This window comes from Kogia breviceps, chromosome 7 (assembly GCF_026419965.1).
Source record: "Kogia breviceps isolate mKogBre1 chromosome 7, mKogBre1 haplotype 1, whole genome shotgun sequence".
NCBI classification, from domain to species: Eukaryota; Metazoa; Chordata; class Mammalia; order Artiodactyla; family Physeteridae; genus Kogia; species Kogia breviceps.
The window spans coordinates 106,070,632-106,092,526 of NC_081316.1; the positions used below are offsets into that span (position 1 = coordinate 106,070,632).

The window sequence follows — 21,895 nt, forward strand, 5'->3', positions numbered from 1 at the left end:
TAGTTGTGGTGCACAGGCTTAGTTGCCCTGCGGCATGTGGATCTTCCCAGACCAGGGCTCAAACCTGTGTCCCCTGCATTGGCAGGCGGATTCTTAACCACTGTGCCACCAGGGAAGCCCTCCAATTCTTTTTTACTCTGTTCAGCATATTGGATAATATCTGTTGATGTGTCTTCAAGTTTACTTTTTATTATATCATTTCCAGTCTATTAAGCCCATGCATTGAATTTTATATTTCCAGTATTGTATTTTTCAGTTCTTTCATTTCAGTTTAGTCTTTTTTTATAGTTTCTATTTCTCCATGAAGAGTTCTTATCTGTTCACTCCTTGTGAGCATATTTTTTTCCTTTATGTTCTTTTGCATAGTTAAAATAGATGCCTTAAATCTTTACCTGCTAATTCCAACATCTTGGTCTCCTTGGAGTCCTTTCTACTGATTGCCTTTTTTCTTGACCAGGAGTCAGAATCAAAAGCATTATTCTAAATAAGAAACTAGATGCAAAAGGTGTGCACTGTATGATTCTATTTACGTGAAGTTCTAGAAGAGACAAAACTATAGTGAGAGAAAGCAGATCAGTTGCCAGTGGCTCAGGGTGGAGGGAAGGGATTAACAGCCATATAGCAAATATTTGAGGCTTTGCAGACCACATAGTCTCTGTCACAGCTACTCAACTCTGCTGTTGTAGCATGAAAGCAGCCATAGACAGTAAGTAAGCAAAATGAGCATGGCTGTGTTCCAGTAAAACTTTATTTACAAAAATAGATAGCAGTCTGGGTTTGATCTACAGACTATAGTTTGCAGACCCTGCTTTTCCTGTTTCTTTGTACATTGGTAATTTAGGGTTGAATTCTGAATATTGTGAATAATACTTTGTAGAGACTCTGGATTCTGTTGTATTCCTCCATTAAATCTTGTGGTTTGTTTTTTTAAATTTGTTTTATCAGGCTATTTCCTTGGTTGGGCTTAAACATCATACATACATGTTTGGTGGGCAGCAGCTGTGGTCTCTGTTGAGTCCATTTATCTGTAGATGGGTTCCTTGGAGTCTCTTCTGTGCATGTGTGGTTCAGGGATCATCCAGAGATTTAGATAGATTTATATGCAGAATTGGGGGTTCCCCATTTGTGGCTTTTATCTTTTGGGGATTTCTCCCTCATTTTCTAGCTGTTATGGTAGCTCCCAGTTTTGTCCTTTGGCTCTTGAGCTGGTAAGGCTGCAAGGCTTCTATCTCAATTTTAGTCATCAGCACAGAGCTGTCTGGGGTTTGTCCTTAGATGAATGATGAATAGCCATTAAAAAAACAGGAAACAATAGTGGTATTCACTTCTTCCACTTGTCAGATCTTCTCTGGGTTTTTGTTTGTTCTTTAGTATCTTTAGATAGGTGTTTTTTTACATTTTGTTTAGAATCTATAGTTTGTTGTTGTTGTTGTTTTGAGAATTTATGATTCCCAGGCTTCCCTGGTGGTGCAGTGGTTGAGAGTCCACCTGCCGATGCAGGGGACACGGGTTTGTGCCCCGGTCCGGGAAGATCCCACATGCTGCAGAGTGGCTAGGCCTGTGAACCATGGCTGCTGAGCCTGCGTGTCCGGAGCCTGTGCTCTACAACGGGAGAGGCCACAACAGGGAGAGGCCACAACAGTGAGAGGCCCGCGTACCACCAAAAAAAAAAAAATAAATAAAAATTTATGATTCCCAGGTGCTGGTCCAGGACCACACTTTGAGAACCACTAAATTTTTAAAAATTAATTAATTTATTTATTTTTGGCTGTGTTGGGTCTTAGTTGTGTGCGAGGGCTTTCTCTAGTTGCGGCACGTGGGGGCCACTCTTCATCACGGTGCGCGATCCTCTCACTATCGCGGCCTCTCTTGTTGCGGAGCACAGACTCCAGATGCGCAGGCTCAGTAGTTGTGGCTCATGGGCCTAGTTGCTCCGCAGCATGTGAGATCTTCCCAGACCAGGGCTCAAACCCGTGTCCCCTGCATTGGTAGGCAGACTCTCAACCACTGCGCCCCCAGGGAAGCCCGAATCTATAGTTTTTTATCTGCAGAAATGGTTGTTCTATTAGGAGCAACTCTACCCTTAGTGGAAGTGGAAACTCTCCAGATTTCGTTTTTAGAAGGACGACTGTGGCTGCATTACGTTAGATGTGCTAAAGTGCAGATAAACTTATGTCAGGAAACAGTTTTAACAAGATAAAATGAGGGTCTGATCTCAGTGGCAGAGAAAGTGAAAGGAGGGGTATTCTGAGGTAGGATTGCTGAGATTTGTTGATTGTTAGAGGGAGAAGAGGAGTAGTGACAATGAGATGGCTGGAATGGCAGAGAGAATGAATATAGGAAGTAGAGCAGGTTTAAGGCAGTGGCCTTGAAGGGGAGGTTGTAAATTCTTGTTTTAAATTCAGTTTGAAGGAGGTATACTTTATGTAAAAATACACCGTTTTTTTTCCTACAAAAAGTGTTAAGTTTGGGGACTTCCCTGGTGGTCCAGTGGTTAAGACTCCGTGCTTCCACTGCAGGTGCCACGGGTTCAATCCCTGGTCAGGGAACAGATCCCACATGCCATGTGGTGCAGCCAAAAAAGGAAAAAAAGAAAAAAAGGGTAAAGGTTTTTTTTTTTTTTTTTTAAATGTGTAACATAGGCAAATTTTTTTTTTTTTTTTTGCGGTACGCGGGCCTCTCCACTGTTGTGGCCTCTCCTGTTGCGGAGCACAGGCTCGAGACGCGCAGGCTCAGCGGCCATGGCTCACGGGCCCAGCCGCTCTGTGGCATGTGGGATCTTCCCGGACCGGGGCACGAACCCATGTCCCCTGCATCAGCAAGTGGACTCTCAACCACTGCACCACCAGGGAAGCCCTAGCATGCAACTTTTGTATTGTTTTCTAAATCTAAAGAATACAGTGATACAGTATACAGTGATACAGTATACAGTGATATTATACTGCATCTACTCATGTGAAAAGGAACAAAGTATCGCCCCTGAAATAATTACACAATACTGCAGACTGATAAACGCTGTAACTACTAAAATGTTAACATTTCAACATACAGTGTCAACAACATCCTGCTTTCTTTTTTAATGGGTTAAAACATTTGTTAAGGTCATGCAAAATAAACACTTTATGAAAATGTTAGATTACACTCAAGCATCAAGGCAATGAAACCCAAAAGAACAACTTTTTAATGCAACGACTGGTCAAGTAGATAAACTCTTCAGCATATTAATAAAAATCCAGTAAGTGAAAAACATCAAAAATGTAAACACTAAATTTAGATAACTGCTTGTCTATGATCTCACCACCTACAATCTTACCTGTGACTGAAGATATACTGCTAAAATTGTTCTACATAAGTAAGCTATGTTAAAATGACCAAAAAAATGTCAATGCATGATGCCAGGGTAAATTTCTAGTCCACACAATACTTAAATATGATCATTCTCTTAACTCTGCTAACAGTAAATGAAAAGTCACACCAGATTTATCTTCTTTTTACTCTTGCTTTGTTACATGTTTTTAAACTTTTGTCTACAAGTATTTCTTATGATCCTCCCCCAGGATTAACATGTTGATTTAGGAACAGATGAAGCAGATAAACCCTGCCCTGGTATAGAAGGCAGTGATTTCGTTTTCCCTAACTAAGTATTTCCTTGTCACTTGTCAACTGTCACTGACCTTTCTGCTATAGTTATGTCCTCAGTCTCCCATTCCATAAAGATTTTTAGTGCCTATTATTATCCATGTCTCCCTGATTCTCCCAGAGAAAGAATTCATTTTTTTCCTCTCATCGCTAGGCTCACTAAGGAAAGCTGAGCACACAATATAAAGGAGTTACAGAGTAGACCAGGGTGGGTTCTCGGGCAGGTGGATGGTGCTTGAAGCCAGGTCTGGGATCTGGAGAGAAGAGCATCCAGGTCATAGGAAGGGGATCGGCCCCTCCCCACGGGCGACTCTCCTAGCAGCTCCCAATGACCCAGTTACTGGGGCTCTCCTTTGGGCACTGTTGACTCACTTTCTTACCAATTTTTAAAGCCCTCTTTATATTTTCTACTTAAAATACAAAAACTCTTTGATAAGCAATTTGTCTATTATATAGAACACCGGTTCTCAACTTACAGAGCGTTAACCTTTAGTCTCTAGGTTATTCAATAACCTAGTGTTTGAGTCATACTCTTCAGGATAGTCCTTTCAAGAATTTTTGCCCAATCCACAATTATCATGTCAGTCAGTCTTGCCACAATTCTTTCAGTTGGGCTTCTTTGCTCTCTAATGAAATCCGGACACACTTCAAAAACTCCCCACGTGTAATCTTTGGGATCCAGTTTTCTCAAGCAGTTTATTTTAGGACCATGTTTAGGGTTGGAGGAGATGAATCAGCCTGGTTCTGAATTTTAGACACCCTAGAAAAAGAGAAGCATCAGTTCCTATTGAAGAGTATGTCAAACTGAACAGTATGAGAAACTATAGGAATACTGTATCAGTAAAAATACCAGGTTTAACATGCACAAAGCCAAGAAAAACAATGATGCCAGATTCTGCATTTATATTAGCATTGTCCTTTGAACTTCCAGCAGAATAAACTGCTGAATGCAGGTACCACACGGTGCAATAAAATTCACCCTTTTTTTTTTTTTCCCCCGGTACGCGGGCCTCTCACTGTTGTGGCCTCTCCTCTCACTGTTGTGGCCTCTCCCGTTGCATAGCACAGGCTCCGGATGCACAGGCTCAGCGGCCATGGCTCACAGGCCCAGCCGCTCCACAGCATGTGTGATCTTCCCGGAGCGGGGCACGAACCCATGTCACCTGCATCGGCAGGCGGACTCTCAACCACTGCACCACCAGGGAGGCCCAATTCACCCATTTTAAATGGTGAATTTTGACAAATGTATACTGTTGTATAACTACCACCACAGTCATGGTATAAAATATTTCCATTACTCCAGAAAGCGTCTTCATGACTCTTTGGAATCAATTGCCTCCTCTATCCTGAGCCATTGGCAGTCACTGGTCTGCTTTCTCTCAGTGTAGTTTTTACCTTTTCTAGAACTTCATGTAAATAGAATCATAGAATGTATAGTCTTTTCTATATGTTTCTTATTTAAGATAAAGCTTTTGCAATTTATGTTGTTGCATGTATCAGTAATTTAATTCCTCTTTATTGCTGAGTAGCATTTACTTATAAGGTTATATACCGAGTTTATTTACTAGTGGATGGACATTTGAGTTGTTTCCATTTTTTGTCTGTTATAAATAAAGCTTCTCTGAATATTCAAGTACAAGTCTTTATGTGGACATGCTTTCTTTTCTCTTGAGTAAGTACTTAGGAGTGGAATTGCCGGACCATATGTTTGCTTAGCATAAGAAACTGGCAAACTGTTTTCCAAAGTTGCTTTACTATTTGGCATTCCCACCAGCAATGCATAAGTGTTCTGGTTACTCTATATCCTCACCAGTACTTGATGTTATCAGTCTTTTTAGTTTTAGCCATTCTAATAAGCATTTTGTAGTATCTCATTGTGGTTTTAATTTGTACTTTCCTAATAACTATTTTTTTTAAATTCATTTATTTGCTTGTGCCCGGTCTTAGTTGTGGCAGGCAGGCTCCTTAGTGGCTGCTTGCCAGCTCCTTAGTTGCAGCACATGGGCTTCTTAGTTGTGGCTCACGGGCTCCTTAGTTGCAGCGTGCCGGCTACTTAGTTGCAGCATGCTGGCTCCTTAGTTGCAGCATGTGAACTGTTAGTTGCGGCATGCATGCAAGACCTAGTTCCCTGGCCAGGGATCGAACCCAGGCCCCCTGCATTGGGCGCACAGAGTCTTAACCACTGCGCCACCAGGGAAGTCCCAACATTTTCCTAATGACTGTTGATGTTGAACATCTTTTCATGTCCACGTCTGCCATTTGTTGTTCATTTTTGGTGAAGTATTTATTTGAATATTTCACCCATTTAAAAACATGTTTTCTTATTTAGTATTTGGCAATACAGGTCCTTTTATCAGATATGCATTTTGCAAATATTTTTTCCCAGTATGTAACTTGCTTTGCATTTTGTAGCAGTGTCTTTTGAAATACAAAAGTTTAATTTAAGAAAAAGATTTATTTTTTATACAATTTTAAAGGTTACACTTCATTTACAGTTATTACAAAATATTGGCTATATGCCCCGTGTTGTACAGTACATCCTTGTAGCCTATCTTACACCCAATAGTTTGTACCTCCCACTCCCCCATCCTTATATTGCCCCCCTCCCCTTACTGGCAATCACTAGTTTGTTCTCTGTATCTGTGAGTCTACTCCTTTTTTGCTATATTCACTAGTTGTATTTTTTAGATTCCATATGTAAGTGATATTATACAGTTTATTTGTCTTTGTCTGACATATTTCACTAAGCATAATGCCTTCCAAGTCCATCCATGTTGCTGCAGATGGCAAAATTTCATTCTTCTTTATGGCTGAGTAGTATTCTATATATATATAGAATATATATATATAGATAGATGGAATATATATATATATACCACATCTTCATTTATTCATCTGTTTTTTAAAAATATTTTCTGAAATTAAGATTTTTTAAAATTTATTTATTTATTTATTTTTGTCTGTGTTGGGTCTTCGTTGCTGCACGCAGGCTTTCTCTAGTTGCTGTGAGCGGGGGCTACTCTTTGTTGCAGTGTGCGGGCTTCTCATTGTGGTGGCTTCTCTTGTTGCGGAGCATGGGCTCTAGGCACACAGGCTTCCGTGATTGTGGCATGCGTGCTCAGTAGTTGTGGCTCACAGGCTCAGTAGTTGTGGCTCACAGGCTCTAGAGCGCAGGCTCAGTAGTTGTGTGCATAGGCTTAGTTGCTCTGCGGCATGTGGGATCTTCCTGGACCAGGGCTTAAACCCGTGTCCCCTGCATTGGTAGGCGGATTCTTAACCACTGTGCCACCAGCAAAGCCCTCATTCATCTGTTGATGGACGCTTAGGTTGCTTCCATATCTTGACAATTGTAAATAATGCTGCTATGAACATCCGTATGCATGTATCTTTTCGAATTAGTGTTTTTGGTTTTTTTTGGATATATACCCAGGAGTAGAATTGCCAGGCCATATGATAGTTCTACTTTTAGTTTTTTGAGAAACTTCCATACTGTTTTCCACAGATGGAAATTGGCTGCACCAATTTGCACTCCCACCAACAGTGTATGAGCGTTCCCTTTTCTCTGCATCCTCACCAACGTTTGTTATTTGTGTTCTTTTTGATGACAGCCATTCTGACAGGTGTGAAGTGATATCTCATTATGGTTTTGATTTGCATTTCTCTGATGATTAGTGATGTTGAGCATCTTTTCATGTGCCTCTTGGCCATCTGCATTTCCTCTTTGGAAAAATGTCTATTCAGTTCTTTTGTCCCTTTTTAAAAAAAATAATAAATTTATTTATTTATTTATTTTTGGCTGTGTTGAGTCTTCATTGCTGCACGTGGGCTTCCTCTAGTTGCGACGAGCGGGGGCTACTCCACATTGCGGTGCATGGGCTTCTCATTGCAGTGGCTTCTCTTTGTTGCGGAGCACGTACTCTAGGTGCACGGGCTTCAGTAGTTATGGCACGCAGGCTCAGTAGTTGTGGCTCACAGGCTCTAGAGCACAAGCTCAGTAGTTGTGGCACACGTTGCCCATTTTTTAATTGGGTTGTTTATTTGTTTTGATGTGGAGTTGTATGAGCTGTTTATGTATGTTGGATATTAATCCCATATTGGTTATATCCTTTTCACATATTTTCTCTCATTCAGTAGGTTGTCTTTTCATTTTGTCAATGGTTTCCTTTGCTGTGCAAAAGCTTTTAAATTTAATTAGGTCCCATTTGTTTATTTTTGCTTTTATTTCCTTTACTTAGTAGATGGATCCAAAAGAAAAATATTGCTGCAGTTTATGTCATACAGCGTTCTACCTGTGTTTTCCTCTAGGACAGTGGTCCCCAACCTTTTTGGTACCAGGGACTGGTTTCATGGAAGACATTTTGTCCATTGGGGTGGGGTGGGGGATGGTTCAGGCAGTAATGTGAGTGATGGGGAATGGCAGATGAAGCTTTGCTTGCTCACCTCCTGCTGTGTGGCCCGGTTCCTAACAGGCCATGGACCAGTAGCAGGCCGCACACCAGGGGTTGGGGACCCCTGCTTTAGTAGTCTTATAGTATCTGGTCTTACCTTTAGGTCTTTAACCCATTTTGAGTTTGTTTTTGTATGTGGAGTTAGAGAATGTTCTTATTTCATTCTTTTACATGTAGCTGTCCAGTTTTCCCAGCACCACTTATTGACGAGAATGTCTTTTCTTTATTGTATATTCTTGCCTCCTTTGTCATAGATTAATTGACCATAAGTGTGTGAGTTTATTTCTGGGCTCTCTATCCAGTTCCATTGATCAATGAGTCTGTTTTTATGCCAGTACCATAGGCTTGTAGTATAGTCTGAAGTCAGCGAGATTCCTCCAGCTCTGACCTTCTTTTTCAAAATTGTTTTAGCTATTTGGTGTCTTTTGTGTTTCCATACAAATTTTAAAATTATTTATTCTAGTTCTGTGAAAAATGCCCTTGGTATTTTGATAGAGATTGCATTGAATCTGTAGATTACCTTGGATAGTATTGTCATTTTAACAGTATTGATTCTTCCAATCCAAGAGCATGGTATATCTTTGTATCTGTGTTTTCTTCATTTTCTTTCATCAGTGTCTTACAGTTTTCGGAGTACAGGTCTTTTGCTTCCTTGGGTAGGTTTATTCCTAGGTATTTTATTCTTTTTGATGTGATGGTAATAAATGGGATTGTTTCCTGAATTTCTCTTTCTGATATCTCCCTGTTAGTGTATAGAAATGGAACAGATTTCTATATATTAAGTTTGTATCCTGCAACTTTACCAAATTCATTGATGAGCTCTAGTAGCTTTCTGGTGGCATCTTTAGGATTTTCTATGTATAGTATCGTGTCATCTGCAAACAGTGACAGTTTCACTCCTTCCTTTCCAATTGGAATTTCTTTTATTTCTAAAAATTTAAATTTTGATAATGTCCAGTTTACCAATTTTTCCTTTTGTGGTTCCTGCATTTTGTGTCCCAAGAAATCTTTGCCTAACCGAAAAAAGAAAAAATCAGTTAGTTAGAAGAATGGCATTGTTTACATTTTTGTAAGCCTCTTTAATGGAACAGGCTTAATCCTCCTATCTACCTCTGCATATAATCTCCTGCAATATGTTGTTTTGGTTGACGTACAGGAAGAAAATCTAGTGATATGCAGGTATGCAGTTGGAAAAGCAAGGAGTGTTTTAATAGACTTTTTAGATAACTGTGGATATTCTTCTTTGACAGTGCTCCAAAACTTGACAACTGATAGTTTCTTAAAGTTTCGTTGCATCGTGGAAACTGAAACCACATCAGTGATTTTGTCCTGTTTTATTAAAATTCATTGTCTTAACTTGCACTTTGAGTGGATCTTTTAACTGTGTTGGCTAGGGAAGGAAAACCTTTTCCCTCTCTCCTAGTAGGTTCAATTTCTGAGGCCTGTGAATTAACCTGACAAAGGACAGAGTAAGGAGAAAAAGCCCAGCTTATGCATGCAACATGCATCCAGTGAAAGAATTCAGCAATGAGTAGCTCAAAGGAATAGTTAGAATCTGGGGCTTATGGGAGAACAAATGACTTCTTAAAATTGGAGGAGAAAGGATACTTTCTGGACTTTCGGGAAGATAAATGGGTTTTCAGGAGAACAAGCAGGAGTTTAAATTTGTGATAATACTTATATGTACAGGTATGAATAGTTTATCCGTCTCCTTCAGGGCCATAAAATTCCACTGGAGAAGAGATTTAGTGTAGGTTTTATTCACATTCTTTCTTCTGGGAGTAGCTCTGCCCTGAAGAGGAGTTTATGACAGCCTTATTTCCCAGAAATTGCTGCTGTTAGCTAGAAAAAGCTCTGAGAAGGCCTTCTTTCCTATGTCTGTTGAATCTCAAATGTTTTCATCTTTTTGTTGTTATTGTTCCATTTTATTTTTTATTTTTTTGGCTGCATTGGGTCTTTGTTGCTCTGTGCAGGCTTTCTCTAATTGTGGCGAGCAGAGGCTACTCTTCGTTGCGGTGCATGGGCTTCTCATTGCGGTGGCTTCTCTTGTGGTGGAGCACAGGCTGTAGGTGTGCAGGCTTCAGTAGTTACAGAACATGGGCTCAGTAGTTGCGGCACACGGGCTTTAGGGCACGGGCTCAGTAGTTGTGGTGCACAGGCTTAGTTGCTCTGCGGCATGTGGGATCTTTCCAGACCAGGGATTGAATCTGTGTCCCCTGCATTGGCAGGCAGATTCTTAACCACTGCGCCACACTGGAAGTCCACAAGTATTTTCATCTTAAAATAATCTTTATACCAATTCTGGGGTTCCAAGTGGGCCCCATTGTTGATTTGGTAAAACAATGCATTGATAATTTAGAAAATGTTGGTTCAGAGTTATGCAGCTCTTCCAAGTGTTGATACATTTTATTATACAGTGTTTAAAGAATCACATTTGTTGGGACTTCCCTGATGGTCCAGTGGTAATAAGACTCCCTGCTGTCAATGCACGGGACACAGGTTTGATCCCTGGTCGGGGAACTAAAGTCCCGCATGCCGTATGGTGTGGCCCGAAAAAGAAAAAGAAAAAAAAAAGAAGAATCACATTTGTTTATATCACTGTGGATCTCATCAGAATAGTCTTTACGTAATGGGAAGCCTTCAAGCTCCCAGTGGCCTGTGCAGACTTTCCAAAATTCTAATTTTTGCCTGAAAGCTCAAATGTTATTGTTGGCAACAAACACTGTCAGTTGTTTTCTTTGAAATAACAAGAGTAATTTGTTCATTTTCAAGAACGTGTCTGCTAAGTACTCAAATTCAAATAACCATTGTTTCTCAGTTGTTCTTTTAAGTAAAAATGATTTTACATGAAAAAAGAGGCTAGTTCAAGTCACAACTCAAAACAGTCTCACATGTGCTTTTCCTCAAGACAACCATTGTATTTTGGCATGTAGCATTTCATAAACAGAATATTAAATAGTTATATATTTAAGGTTGAAATTTAATAGGATTATTACTTTTGATGGCTTCATCAAGGGCATCCTGAAGTAAAAGTGCCCCCCACTCCCAACTGCAAGTGTGTGGCAGTAAAGAATACGATGACTGGTAGTATAATTTTGATGCCACTGCCTTCATTTGTGTATCGTGCCAATATTTGTATCCACCATAATTTTCATACAAGTAGGAGCAGTGTAAGTATCAACACAGTTGTTCTCAGATAAGCCATGAGATTCAAAAGAGTTATTCATCTTGGATTAGGTCAGCATCACTTGTGTTTGTTGCCAGGAATTCATACACGGCATCATCTTCAGTGATTAGTTGGTGCCAATGCTAGATGAATGTAAACAAAATAGCAAGACTAGTCTTGTCTGTGGATTCGTCTGTTTGTAAAGTAAAATTACAATTCTGCAGATGAGTTATTAACCAAGTCTTCAGATTTGCAGCAAAATCTTTAATTTGGTGAATTAATATATCATTAAAAAAGGGGCACTGCCATGATTTATTTTACTGACTTCATTCAGCAGTCGTATAGCAATGTCACCTGTACCAAGTCGTGCTTCTCTAGTTAAGGAAGTACAGTAACTTACCCTAAGATGCTTCAGTGGCTTTTTCATTTCTAGCTTGAAAGGTGTTAACAATTGTTATGAATTGTAAAGAATTCATCACATCTGCATTTATAATATTCAACTACTTTTTCTTTAAATTCTGAATGACTGATCTCAAAATGTCACTATAACTTAACTGAAATAATGTAATTAGAAAATGTTGTGTTGCCTAAGATACAGTAAGATAAATTATTAACGTCTATAAAGTCAAGAGAAAGATGACCCTTGTCACACTTTGGTTTCTTATTTACAATTTTGCCTAGCTTTTTGGAGTAGATTCTTCCTTTCCATGAGTCAGATAACTCTAGGCCAGTTGCATCTTTTTTAGTATCTTTAAATGTATGTATTGCAGCTGTGGGTTGATAAAGTAAGTCTTCTGGTCTCCCTGTTTGGAGTCAATGATTCATTCTTAAATATAAATGAAAAATTACAAATAAATTTTCTTTTATTTTAGAAAAAAATAAATTCTAAAATAATACATTTTAGATATAATTTTAAAATTGAGAAGAGTTTTCCAAAAATTTTTGAAGTATTATTGTAAAACAAAATAACAAAAAGTACTTGTTTCTACCTGATGTGTGAACTTTGAAATTTTACAGTAATGATTTATTGGATAGTAATGAGATTATAGTAAGTATAACTAAAGATAGCTGTAAGAGCACAAACAGAATACTGAGAAGGAAAATACCTTTAATTATACCCTAAACCTACTACCTTAAAAAATGCTAGAAAACGTTAGAATACAGAAGCATATATTCCGCTAGCCATCAGAGTGATTATCTCATTACACTTTGTGTAGTCTCAGGGAAACTCCTCTGTAGACTCATGAGAGAATGAGAGCGAAAAAGGCAAATGAATTTAGTGTTATTATGAAACTAATTTTGCTTCATAGACCAGGCCCTCAAAGGGTTTTGTGGACCATGGACTGTGTTTTGCAAACTGCTGTTCTAGATTATTTCTTCCATACCTAGGTCTTCTACTACTATCTCTGTGCTAGTGTCACTCATCTGTATCCCAGCCCAGACTACGTATATACCCCTTGCCTGCTGAACTACCTGGACTGTTTCCTCTGCTTGGTGCTCTGTTTCTCTTTGGCATTTGCATATGCTGTTTGATCTGCCCAGAATTTCTTGTTCCTTTTGTTCACTTGGAAAGTTACTGAATTGTGAGCTGCTTGGAGGCAGGAACTAGGCATCTTTATATCCCCAGCTTTTAGCAGAAATGTGTAGCACATTATAGGCTGCTTAGTAGATGTTGAGTTAAATTGAATCAAGGAAGAACTCTAGCATCATAAAAACTTTGCAGTGCATCTCAGGGTAAAGTTTTTTCTCTTTTTGTCTGATCTCATTCATTCTATTGGGTTGGCCAGAAAGTTCCTTTGGTTTTTAAATATATTTTTATATATATTTTTCATTTTTCATTTTCACCAAGAACGTTATTGAACAACATATTCACCGTTTTGGTCCACTATCTTCTGTCATTTTTCAGGCAACTTCATAATTCCATCTTCTCAAAACTTTTTATCTTTTTGAGCAAAGAACTGGTCCAGGTACCTTGTAGTGTTCCAGGGAATTGAAATATTTTCCATTAAGAGAATTTTGTAAAGACTGAAATAAATGTAAATCCGAAGGTGCAATGTCTGGTGAATATGGTAGATGAATCAGAACTTCCCAGCCAAGCTGTAATGGTTTTTGCCTGGTCATCAAAGAAACAAGCGGTCTTTCGTTATCCTGATGGAAGATTATGTGTTCTCTGTTGACTAATTCTGGACGCTTTTCATCGAGTGCTGCTTTCAGTAGTAGCTCCTTTCCAGAAGGAGCTCAAAATAGAGGACCCTTCCAATCCCACCATATACACATCACCTCCTTTGGATTAAGACTGGTCTTTGGTGTGGTTGGTGGTGGTTCATTTCACTTGCCCCACGATCTCTTCCATTCCACGTTATTGTACAGTATCCACTTTTCATCACCTGTCACAATTTGTTTAAAAAATGGAACGTTTTTGTTACGTTTAAGTAGAGAATCACATGTGGAAATATGGTCAAGAAGGTTTTTTCTGCTTAATTTACGTGGAACCCAAATACCAAAGTGATTAGCATAACCAATGATGTGGTACAAAAATCATTTGGTGCGAATGATTTTCAGCGCTTGATTTGGATATTTTGGGTATGTCGGCTCTCTCCCGAGTGGTATAACATTGATTGTTCTCAATTAATGTCTTGATTTGATCGCTCTCCACTTCACCTGGTCTACCTGACTATGGAGTATCGTCCAGTGAGAAATCTCCAGCATGAAACTTTGCAAACCTCTTGACACGTTTGATCAGTCACAGCACCTTCTCCATACACTGCACAAATCTTTTTTTGTGTTTCAGTTGTGTTTTTACCTTTCTTGAAATAATAAAGCATAATATGCCGAAAATGTTGCTTTTTTTCTTCCATCTTCAATATTAAAATGGATACACAAAAATTCACCAATTTTGATGTTTATTTTTAAACACATGCTGATATGACAGCTGTCACAGTGCAGCCTAACAAAATTATTTCGAACGTAGTTAAAGACAACTAAGCACTACTGGACCCATCTTACAGAAAAAACCAAATGAACTCTTTGGCCCACCCAATATATTGGTTTGTATTAGCTTCAGTTCAGAGAAAAGAATTTTATAACCTACCTCAAATTCAGGACGGCGAACTCCTATCTATATTAACGCATCCACCTGTATTTGTTTTGTCTCCTTTTGCCTTGTTTAGAGTATAATATATTCTGAAAGGAAGGTATTTCGGCTGAGGACTCAACATCTTAATTTTTAGTTCTGTCTCTGACTGTTGAGAATATTTCACAAGACACTTATCATCTGCTTCTCTGCATTAAAATCACCTGATTTTAATGGCTACCACCACTTGCAGTAGAAAAAATGTATTCACATATTTTAGTTTCTCTAACATCCAAATGATAACTAACATTTATTAAGTTCTTACTATATTCCAGAGACTGTCCTATATGTTCTACATGTATTAACTCATTTAATCTGCATAGTGGCTCTGTATGAGAGGTAGATTATTTTATTATCCCCATTTTACTTTAGGAAAATGAGGCAAAGGTTAAGTAACTTGCCAATGGTTGCATAGATAGTAGATAGTAATAGGGTCTGGGTTTCAACTGTGAGCTTAGTTTGGCTCCAGAAGCTGTGCTTTTAACTGTTGTGAGAAGCTTCCTCTCAAATCTAATTACTTTTATCATTAACCTATGTTAGTACACATGCACATAGATGCTCATTATAATATTTATAATTGTGAAATTGAAAATAAGAGAGTACCTAAATCAGTAATGGGATATATGTACAATGGATAGTTATTTAAAAATCACAGTTTTGAAGAATACTTAATGATATGGAAAAATACATTAGGATGAAAAAGTAAGATAAAAACCACAGTTTTTGTTTGAAAGGTGTATACAATGGATCTATATGTTACATATGCATATATAAATATACAAATATTTATTTTAAAAGAGTGAAAAGAAGTATAATAATGATTTTTTTGTAGGTAGAGCAATTGTAATTGTAGAGCAATTTGTTGGATGCCTCCCATGGGCTAGGCACCATATTAAATTCTTCATGTGTGTTTTCTCAGTGAACTCTCCCATCAGTCACATGATGTAGGTCCTACTCATTTCTCAGATGAAGAAACTGAGGCCTAGAAAGATTAAGTAACTTGTCAAGGGTCATACAACCAGTAAGTAGAAGAGTTGGGACCTCTGTATTAGGCTCTTTCTGTTTTTTTTTAAATTGAAGTATTGTTGGCTTACAATGTTGTGTAAGTTTCTGGTCTACAGCAAAGTGATTCAGTTTTACGTGTTCTTTTTCAGATTCTTTTCCATTATATATTATTACAAGATATTGAGTATAGTTCCCTGTGCTATACAGTAGGACCTTGTTTATCTATTTTATATAAAGTAGTGTGTATCTCTTAATCCCAAGCTCCTAATTTATCCCTCCCTCCCCCTTCCCCTTTGGTAACCATAAGTTTATTTTCTATGTGAGTTTGTTTCTGTTTTGCAAATAAGTTTATTTGTATCTTTTTTTTTTTAGCTTCCACGTATAAGTGATATCATACAATATTTGCTTTTCTCTGTCTGACTTACTGCACTTAGTGTGGTAATCTCTAGGTCCATCCATGTTGCTGCAAATGGCATTATTTCATTCTTTTTTATGACTAATATTCCAGTGTGTGTGTGTGTGTGTGTGTGTGTGTGTGTGTGTGTGTGTGTGTGTGTGTATACACCACATCTTCTTTATCCATTCATCTGTCAGTGGACATTTAGGTTGCTTCCATGTCTTGGCTATTGTAAATAGTGCTGCTATGAACATTAGGGTGCATGTTTTTTTTGTTTAAATTTATTTAGTTATTTTTGGCTGCATTGGGTCTTCGTTGCCATGAGTGGGCTTTCTCTAGTTGCAGAGAGCGGGGGCTACTCTTTGTTGCAGTGCGTGGGCTTCTCATTGCGGTGGCTTCTCTTGTTGCAGAGCGTGGGCTCTAGGCGTGCGGGCTTCAGTAGTTGTGGCATGTGGGCTCAGTAGTTGTGGCTCGCAGGCTCAGTAGTTGTGGCGCACAGGCCTAGTTGCTCTGCAGCGTGTGGGATCTTCCCAGACCAAGGCTTGAATCTGTGTGCCCTGCATTGGCAGGCAGACTCTTAACCACTGTGCCACCAGGGAAGCCCCTGCATGTATTTTTTTGAATTAGTAGACTCTTTCTGTTTTGTATTTTCTAAACTTTTTATAATTTGTATTATTTACATGATGAAAAGCAAAATTAATTTTTAAAATTATGCAAACGTATTGGGACAAGTCAGACTTGTACAGTCTGGTAGGATTTATTCATTGGAACCATTGATTAAGTGGTTGATTAAACTAGCTAAGCAAAATAATAGAAGCATGGGACTTGAAAGAAATTAGACCAAGCATTTAAAGAGTTCAGACATACTCAGTGGTTTCTATTATATCAAGGATTTGGGGGGCATCTACTATGGGCAACTGATTTTTTTTTTTTTCTAGCATGGGTTGCAGCTAGTACCCCTTAGTGAAGTGAAATCTGTTACATATCTTACAGGCTAGTGAACGTATGGTAAGGCTGACCATTTTTATGACTGTTTAAGAATTCCTTAACCATTTTTGTTGTGGTTGCTAGTAGTTCCTTTTGTCTTGTTGGATCCCAAGGAGATAGATGTTGCCAAATGCCCAAAGGAAAAGATTTTTCTGTGTGTGAATTTGTGGGATGTCCCCCGTGGACGTGGCAATGTTTTTCTAATATAATTGTAATCCCTAGTTGATAAATGAATTTAATGAAAGTTAGAGGTGTTCGATGAACACTGATAGTCTTTCAGAACAGCATCATTCACAGAAAGCAGCAGCCATGTTTTCCTCCAATCATCCCATCATCACAGAGTGTCTAGTAGGCTAAATGGACTGCTGATTGACCCCACACGTATATCACATATTCTTATGATAAGAGGATTCTGACTCCTCATATATTTTTTCACTTGAGGAATATGTGCTGTATTAGGAAAATACATCTACGTATAAACCTTTGTCTAAAGAAAAGAACTATCAGAGAATTCTTCCTCTGGCAGGAAGTTTATTTGGAGAGGACAACACTTGGAGATTAAGGAAGAATATGCCCTCCTAGTTGTATCTATTACATGAGTTGACCTTGTCAGCAGAGGGCTAAACTGATGTTAGTGAATCAATAAATGAATGTGTGTGTAAGAGACACACAGACATACACACCTGTACTTTATGAAATAGCTGGCCAGGGATGTGTGAATTGGGCAATGAAAAAAGGGACCTGAAACACTTTTGTTGTTAAGTGGACTGTTTCCTTTCATATTATGTTTAAGGTTACTAAAAAAACCAGAAGATGAATAAAATTATTTCTCTCACCATAGAAAAGTGGGAACATTTTTCTTAAGACAGAATCCTTCCCAATCTTTTCTTCTTATTTTCACCTTTTAAAAATTCAGTGAAAATAATGTACACATTTCCATACCATTCTGTCCACTGATCTGGGTAATCCTGTTGCTTTTAGCTGTGTAACTCATTACATTACAGTCAAGTGTAATACAGGGAAATTCTTCTGCCGGTTCTGTTCCTTTGTTGGCATCTTCGGTCCTGAGTAGAATGATCAACCGCCCCCCATCCTGGGAAATCCCTCATTCCTGGGCAAACTGGGACAGTTGGTCACCCTAATCCTAAGGGTGTATATTACACTCTAGGGATGGGGCTGGGGAGCTAGTGTAAGAATGAAGGAAACTGATGGAAAGGAAAAGTCCTGAGGTATGAAGACAACATTTTTTCCTTTTGAAGAATGTTTACTATTGCTAAGGAAATGTGATAATCAGTAAGCCAGTATCTGTGTGGTTAGTGATTTCTGCCTTAGCAATAAGTATTTTGGGTTTAGTCCTGCATTCTTCAGTACCCATACCAAAAGACAAGGAGTCAGAGGAATGCCATTTTGATTTGAGCATTCCTGGATCATAGAAGAACATTCTGCCTTCAGTGGGCTTTGGTTCTAAGTACACACTTTGTTCTGGGTAACTTTATTTTAGCAAATGGAGATGTGAACATTTTTACTTTCAAATATAGGGTGTTTATGCAATTTCAGACCACTTTAAACATAATTTGTATATATCTATAGTTAATAATTGGAGTAACACTTCCTCTAACATACTAGGTAGACCAGTTTCGGGTTTTACTTTTGCCTTGGTGTTCCTTAGCAAGCTTGTCTTTCTCTCCTAAGTCTTGTTCTTGGTTTCTTACCTTACAGAGAAGTGTGGGAAATGGAACTGGATAGACTCAAGAATCAAGATGGTGAAATAAATCGGAACATTATGGAAGAGACAGAACGGGCCTGGAAGGCAGAGGTGAGAAGAGCCGCTATGTTGAAGCTATGTTGAAGGTCTTGATTTGGGGCTTCCAGATGGTGTGTACTTTTGGTATAGTATCAATACTGTACACTAAGCTATTTAAGTATTATACCATAGAGCCACTAAGCATTGTTTTAACTATCTAAGGGTAGCTTTGTGTATGTAAAATTAATAAAGTGTATGTGTGTGTGTTTGTGTGTATGTGTGTGTATGGTTTCCTTAGATCTTATCACTAGAGAGTCGGAAAGAGTTGTTGGTATTGAAACTAGAAGAAGCAGAAAAAGAGGCAGAACTGCACCTTACTTACCTCAAGTAAGTACCTTCCATTTCTAGGGTTTTAATGGCCCTGCAGTTTTGTGTTTTGGAGGGATTTCTTTTTAGGTTTTGAAACCCTGGGCAAGCTAGTCTGGCACTTATTCTGTCTTCACGGGAAGTCATCTCTGTGCAATAGTAATTTGTTCAGTGATTTCTCTTCCCATACTCTAAACTTCCTCACTCTCTGACTCTTCCCTTTCTACAGTTTTATAGTTTTGTACTTTTTATTGTATTATTTCCAATTGGATAAACAGTATCTCCTGTGCTGTCAAGCATAACAAATGTCTTTGGAGATTTGTTTCTTATACAGTCATTTCTCCTCTTTCTGCCGTGAAATTTGGAGGACCCCCGTGGCATTTTCAGCCAGATGAGAGCCCTCTCTCTGTGGTTGGTCCGCTTTCTCCAATACTTGTTTTGCAAGATGCTGGAGTTAAAGTGAGGCAAACGGCTTAGAACCTTGGCCTTCTTCTGCACCTGCTCTGACCTCTTCTCTCCAGGCCCATTAGCCAGCTACTGTTCTGCTATCTCAGAGAGCTAGGAATTGGGTTTTCTTTAATTCTGTAAATTACCGTTGGTTTCTTGAAAGGTCAACTCCCCCAACACTAGAGACAGTTCGTTCCAAACAGGAGTGGGAGACAAGACTGAATGGAGTTCGGATAATGAAAAAGAATGTTCGGGTAAGTGTAATGATGCGTGATCATTGAGTCAGAGTTAATCTGTGCTTAAACACTTCTGGCGATAGGGAAGGACCTTTTGCATTGCCCTTAGGCTCTATCCTACCACTCCTCTTGCTTTCCTGATACAGGATGTTGCTCTCTTTTTAGGCAGGCTCATTCTGCTTAGCAGTAAAGGATAAACCTTGCTTTTCTCTCTTTTCTAGGACCAATTTAATAGTCATATCCAGCTAGTGAGAAATGGAGCCAAGCTGAGCAGCCTTCCTCAGATCCCTACTCCCACTTTGCCTCCACCCCCATCAGAGGTAAGAGCACTGGCTTTGGGGAGTCTACCTTTGTGTGTTGGTGGCAGAGCCTAGAGTCTTTCACTTGTTCTTTTTATGAAGATATCGGGACCATCCTTATTTGGTACAAGAAAGAGTTGCTCACTGATTTCTGCTCCAGTTTCCTAAACTTTCGTTTTCTTTCTCTCCCACTTGTCTTCCACCTCTTCCCCTCTGCAGACAGACTTCATGCTTCAGGTGTTTCAACCCAGTCCCTCTCTGGCTCCTCGGATGCCCTTCTCCATTGGGCAGGTCACAATGCCCATGGTTATGCCCAGTGCAGATCCCCGTTCCTTGTCTTTCCCGATCCTGAACCCTGCCCTTTCCCAGCCCAACCAGCCTTCCCCACCCCTTCCTGGCTCGCATGGGAGAAATAGCCCTGGCTTGGGTTCCCTTGTCGGCCCCCATGGTCCACACGTGCCCCCTGCCGCCTCCATCCCACCTCCCCCAGGCTTGGGTGGTGTTAAGGCTTCTACTGAAACTCCCCGGCCCCAACCAGTAGACAAACTGGAGAAGATTCTGGAGAAGCTGCTGACTCGGTTTCCACAATGCAATAAGTAAGTATCTTTAAGGATTAATTTTAAAAGTGTTTTTCAGAGAAATGTTGATGGGTTAAAATAGGAGAGGTTTCATAGATATTCCTCATGAGTGTAGTATAGAATCTCTCCCCCTCAACATTTTTCTTTCTTAGGGCCCAGATGACCAACATTCTTCAGCAGATCAAGACAGCACGTACCACCATGGCAGGCCTGACCATGGAGGAGCTGATCCAGCTGGTAGCTGCACGACTGGCAGAGCACGAGCGGGTGGCAGCAAGTACTCAGGTAAGAAAAGCTACTTGGCGGGGAACTCAGACCTGCTGAGATGTTGGGGAAGAGGTCGATTTCAGAAATATTTGGGGTGGGAAGAAGCATTGCAGCCAGGGGTATCTGGCCTGCTTTCTTCCTTTGCTGCGCTGGAAAATGAATGACTTCTCTTTGTTAAATGCCCTGTTTCTCAGATGTTCCTCCCTCACTGTGACAACGTTTCTGCCCACAGCCCCTTGGTCGGATCCGGGCCCTGTTCCCTGCTCCATTGGCCCAAATCAGTACCCCAATGTTCTTGCCTTCTGCCCAAGTTTCATATCCTGGGAGGTCTTCACATGTAAGACTCTATTCTTTGAAAACTGGGATGTGGAGAAGCTGGGGGTGAGGAGGGAGTGGGTTTATAGGTGGAGCGCAGGAAGAAGCCATCATCTCCTCAGCTGGGTTGTCGACAGCCCCAGCTGGGAAAATGCAGGTACTCTGTATTGGAACTTTTCTTTCTTTTGGTGTAAAATCTTTTTGCTACATGGAAAGAGTAGATGGAATCATGGGCATATAAGGCAAGGAGGCTCAGAGGTTCCTTACTCTTTTGACTGTCCCTCCTCTGCTGTGCAGGCTCCAGCCACCTGTAAACTGTGTCTAATGTGCCAGAAACTTGTCCAGCCCAGTGAGCTGCACCCAATGGCATGCACCCATGTGCTGCACAAGGAGGTGGGTGCTGCATGCCTTCCTCTTCTTTCCACTCTTTCTTTTTGACAGCTGAGATAATTTAATATGAATTTCTTGAACATTTTACAGTGTTGATGCTCATCATTAATATCTAAACATAAGGTTTTCAGTAAATCGTGGCTTAAATATCAGCAGAATTCAGAATACTGGCAGCTAGGCTCTCCCAACTTCCTTCTGCCCCATTCTCTGTAGGGGACTGGACTGGATAAACAGTTCATACTAGAACACTGATAGTCACTGTCTTAGAAAATTGACAATAAGATATACATATCTAACCATTGTTTCAGATGTACCATTGCCAAGAGACTTTGCTTAGATGAGAGGAATGGAATAGGGAACCTGAATATGAGATTAGTAACTCCATTAATAAAATAGTTGGAAGGCTGATCTATTAGAGATTAGCTTCACAAACTGACAGGTTATTCCTGTCTTTTATGATGGTACCAGACAGAGTTAA

The 21,895-nt window shown here is 39.6% G+C and overlaps 1 protein-coding gene and 1 non-coding gene across 6 annotated transcripts in view; one reads left to right on the forward strand and one right to left on the reverse strand.

Annotated features, from left to right (window-relative positions):
- RNF214 (ring finger protein 214) overlaps positions 1 to 21,895 on the forward strand; it is a 51,113-nt gene that overhangs the window by 28,145 nt on the left and 1,073 nt on the right. For 3 of the 5 annotated variants that reach the window (XM_059070783.2, XM_059070786.2, XM_067038999.1), the window contains exons 7-14: positions 18,495 to 18,591; positions 18,818 to 18,906; positions 19,496 to 19,586; positions 19,790 to 19,888; positions 20,087 to 20,463; positions 20,598 to 20,730; positions 20,945 to 21,049; positions 21,325 to 21,420. In XM_059070783.2, the coding sequence (XP_058926766.1) occupies positions 18,495 to 18,591; positions 18,818 to 18,906; positions 19,496 to 19,586; positions 19,790 to 19,888; positions 20,087 to 20,463; positions 20,598 to 20,730; positions 20,945 to 21,049; positions 21,325 to 21,420 (1,087 nt within the window). The remainder of the gene's footprint in view (positions 1 to 18,494; positions 18,592 to 18,817; positions 18,907 to 19,495; positions 19,587 to 19,789; positions 19,889 to 20,086; positions 20,464 to 20,597; positions 20,731 to 20,944; positions 21,050 to 21,324; positions 21,421 to 21,895) is intronic. The other 2 variants (XM_067039000.1, XM_059070784.2) reach the window with 1 other exon arrangement.
- On the reverse strand, positions 4,470 to 4,607 carry LOC131760672 (small nucleolar RNA SNORA8). The gene has a single exon (XR_009336777.1). It is a non-coding gene; the product is annotated as a small nucleolar RNA SNORA8 (small nucleolar RNA).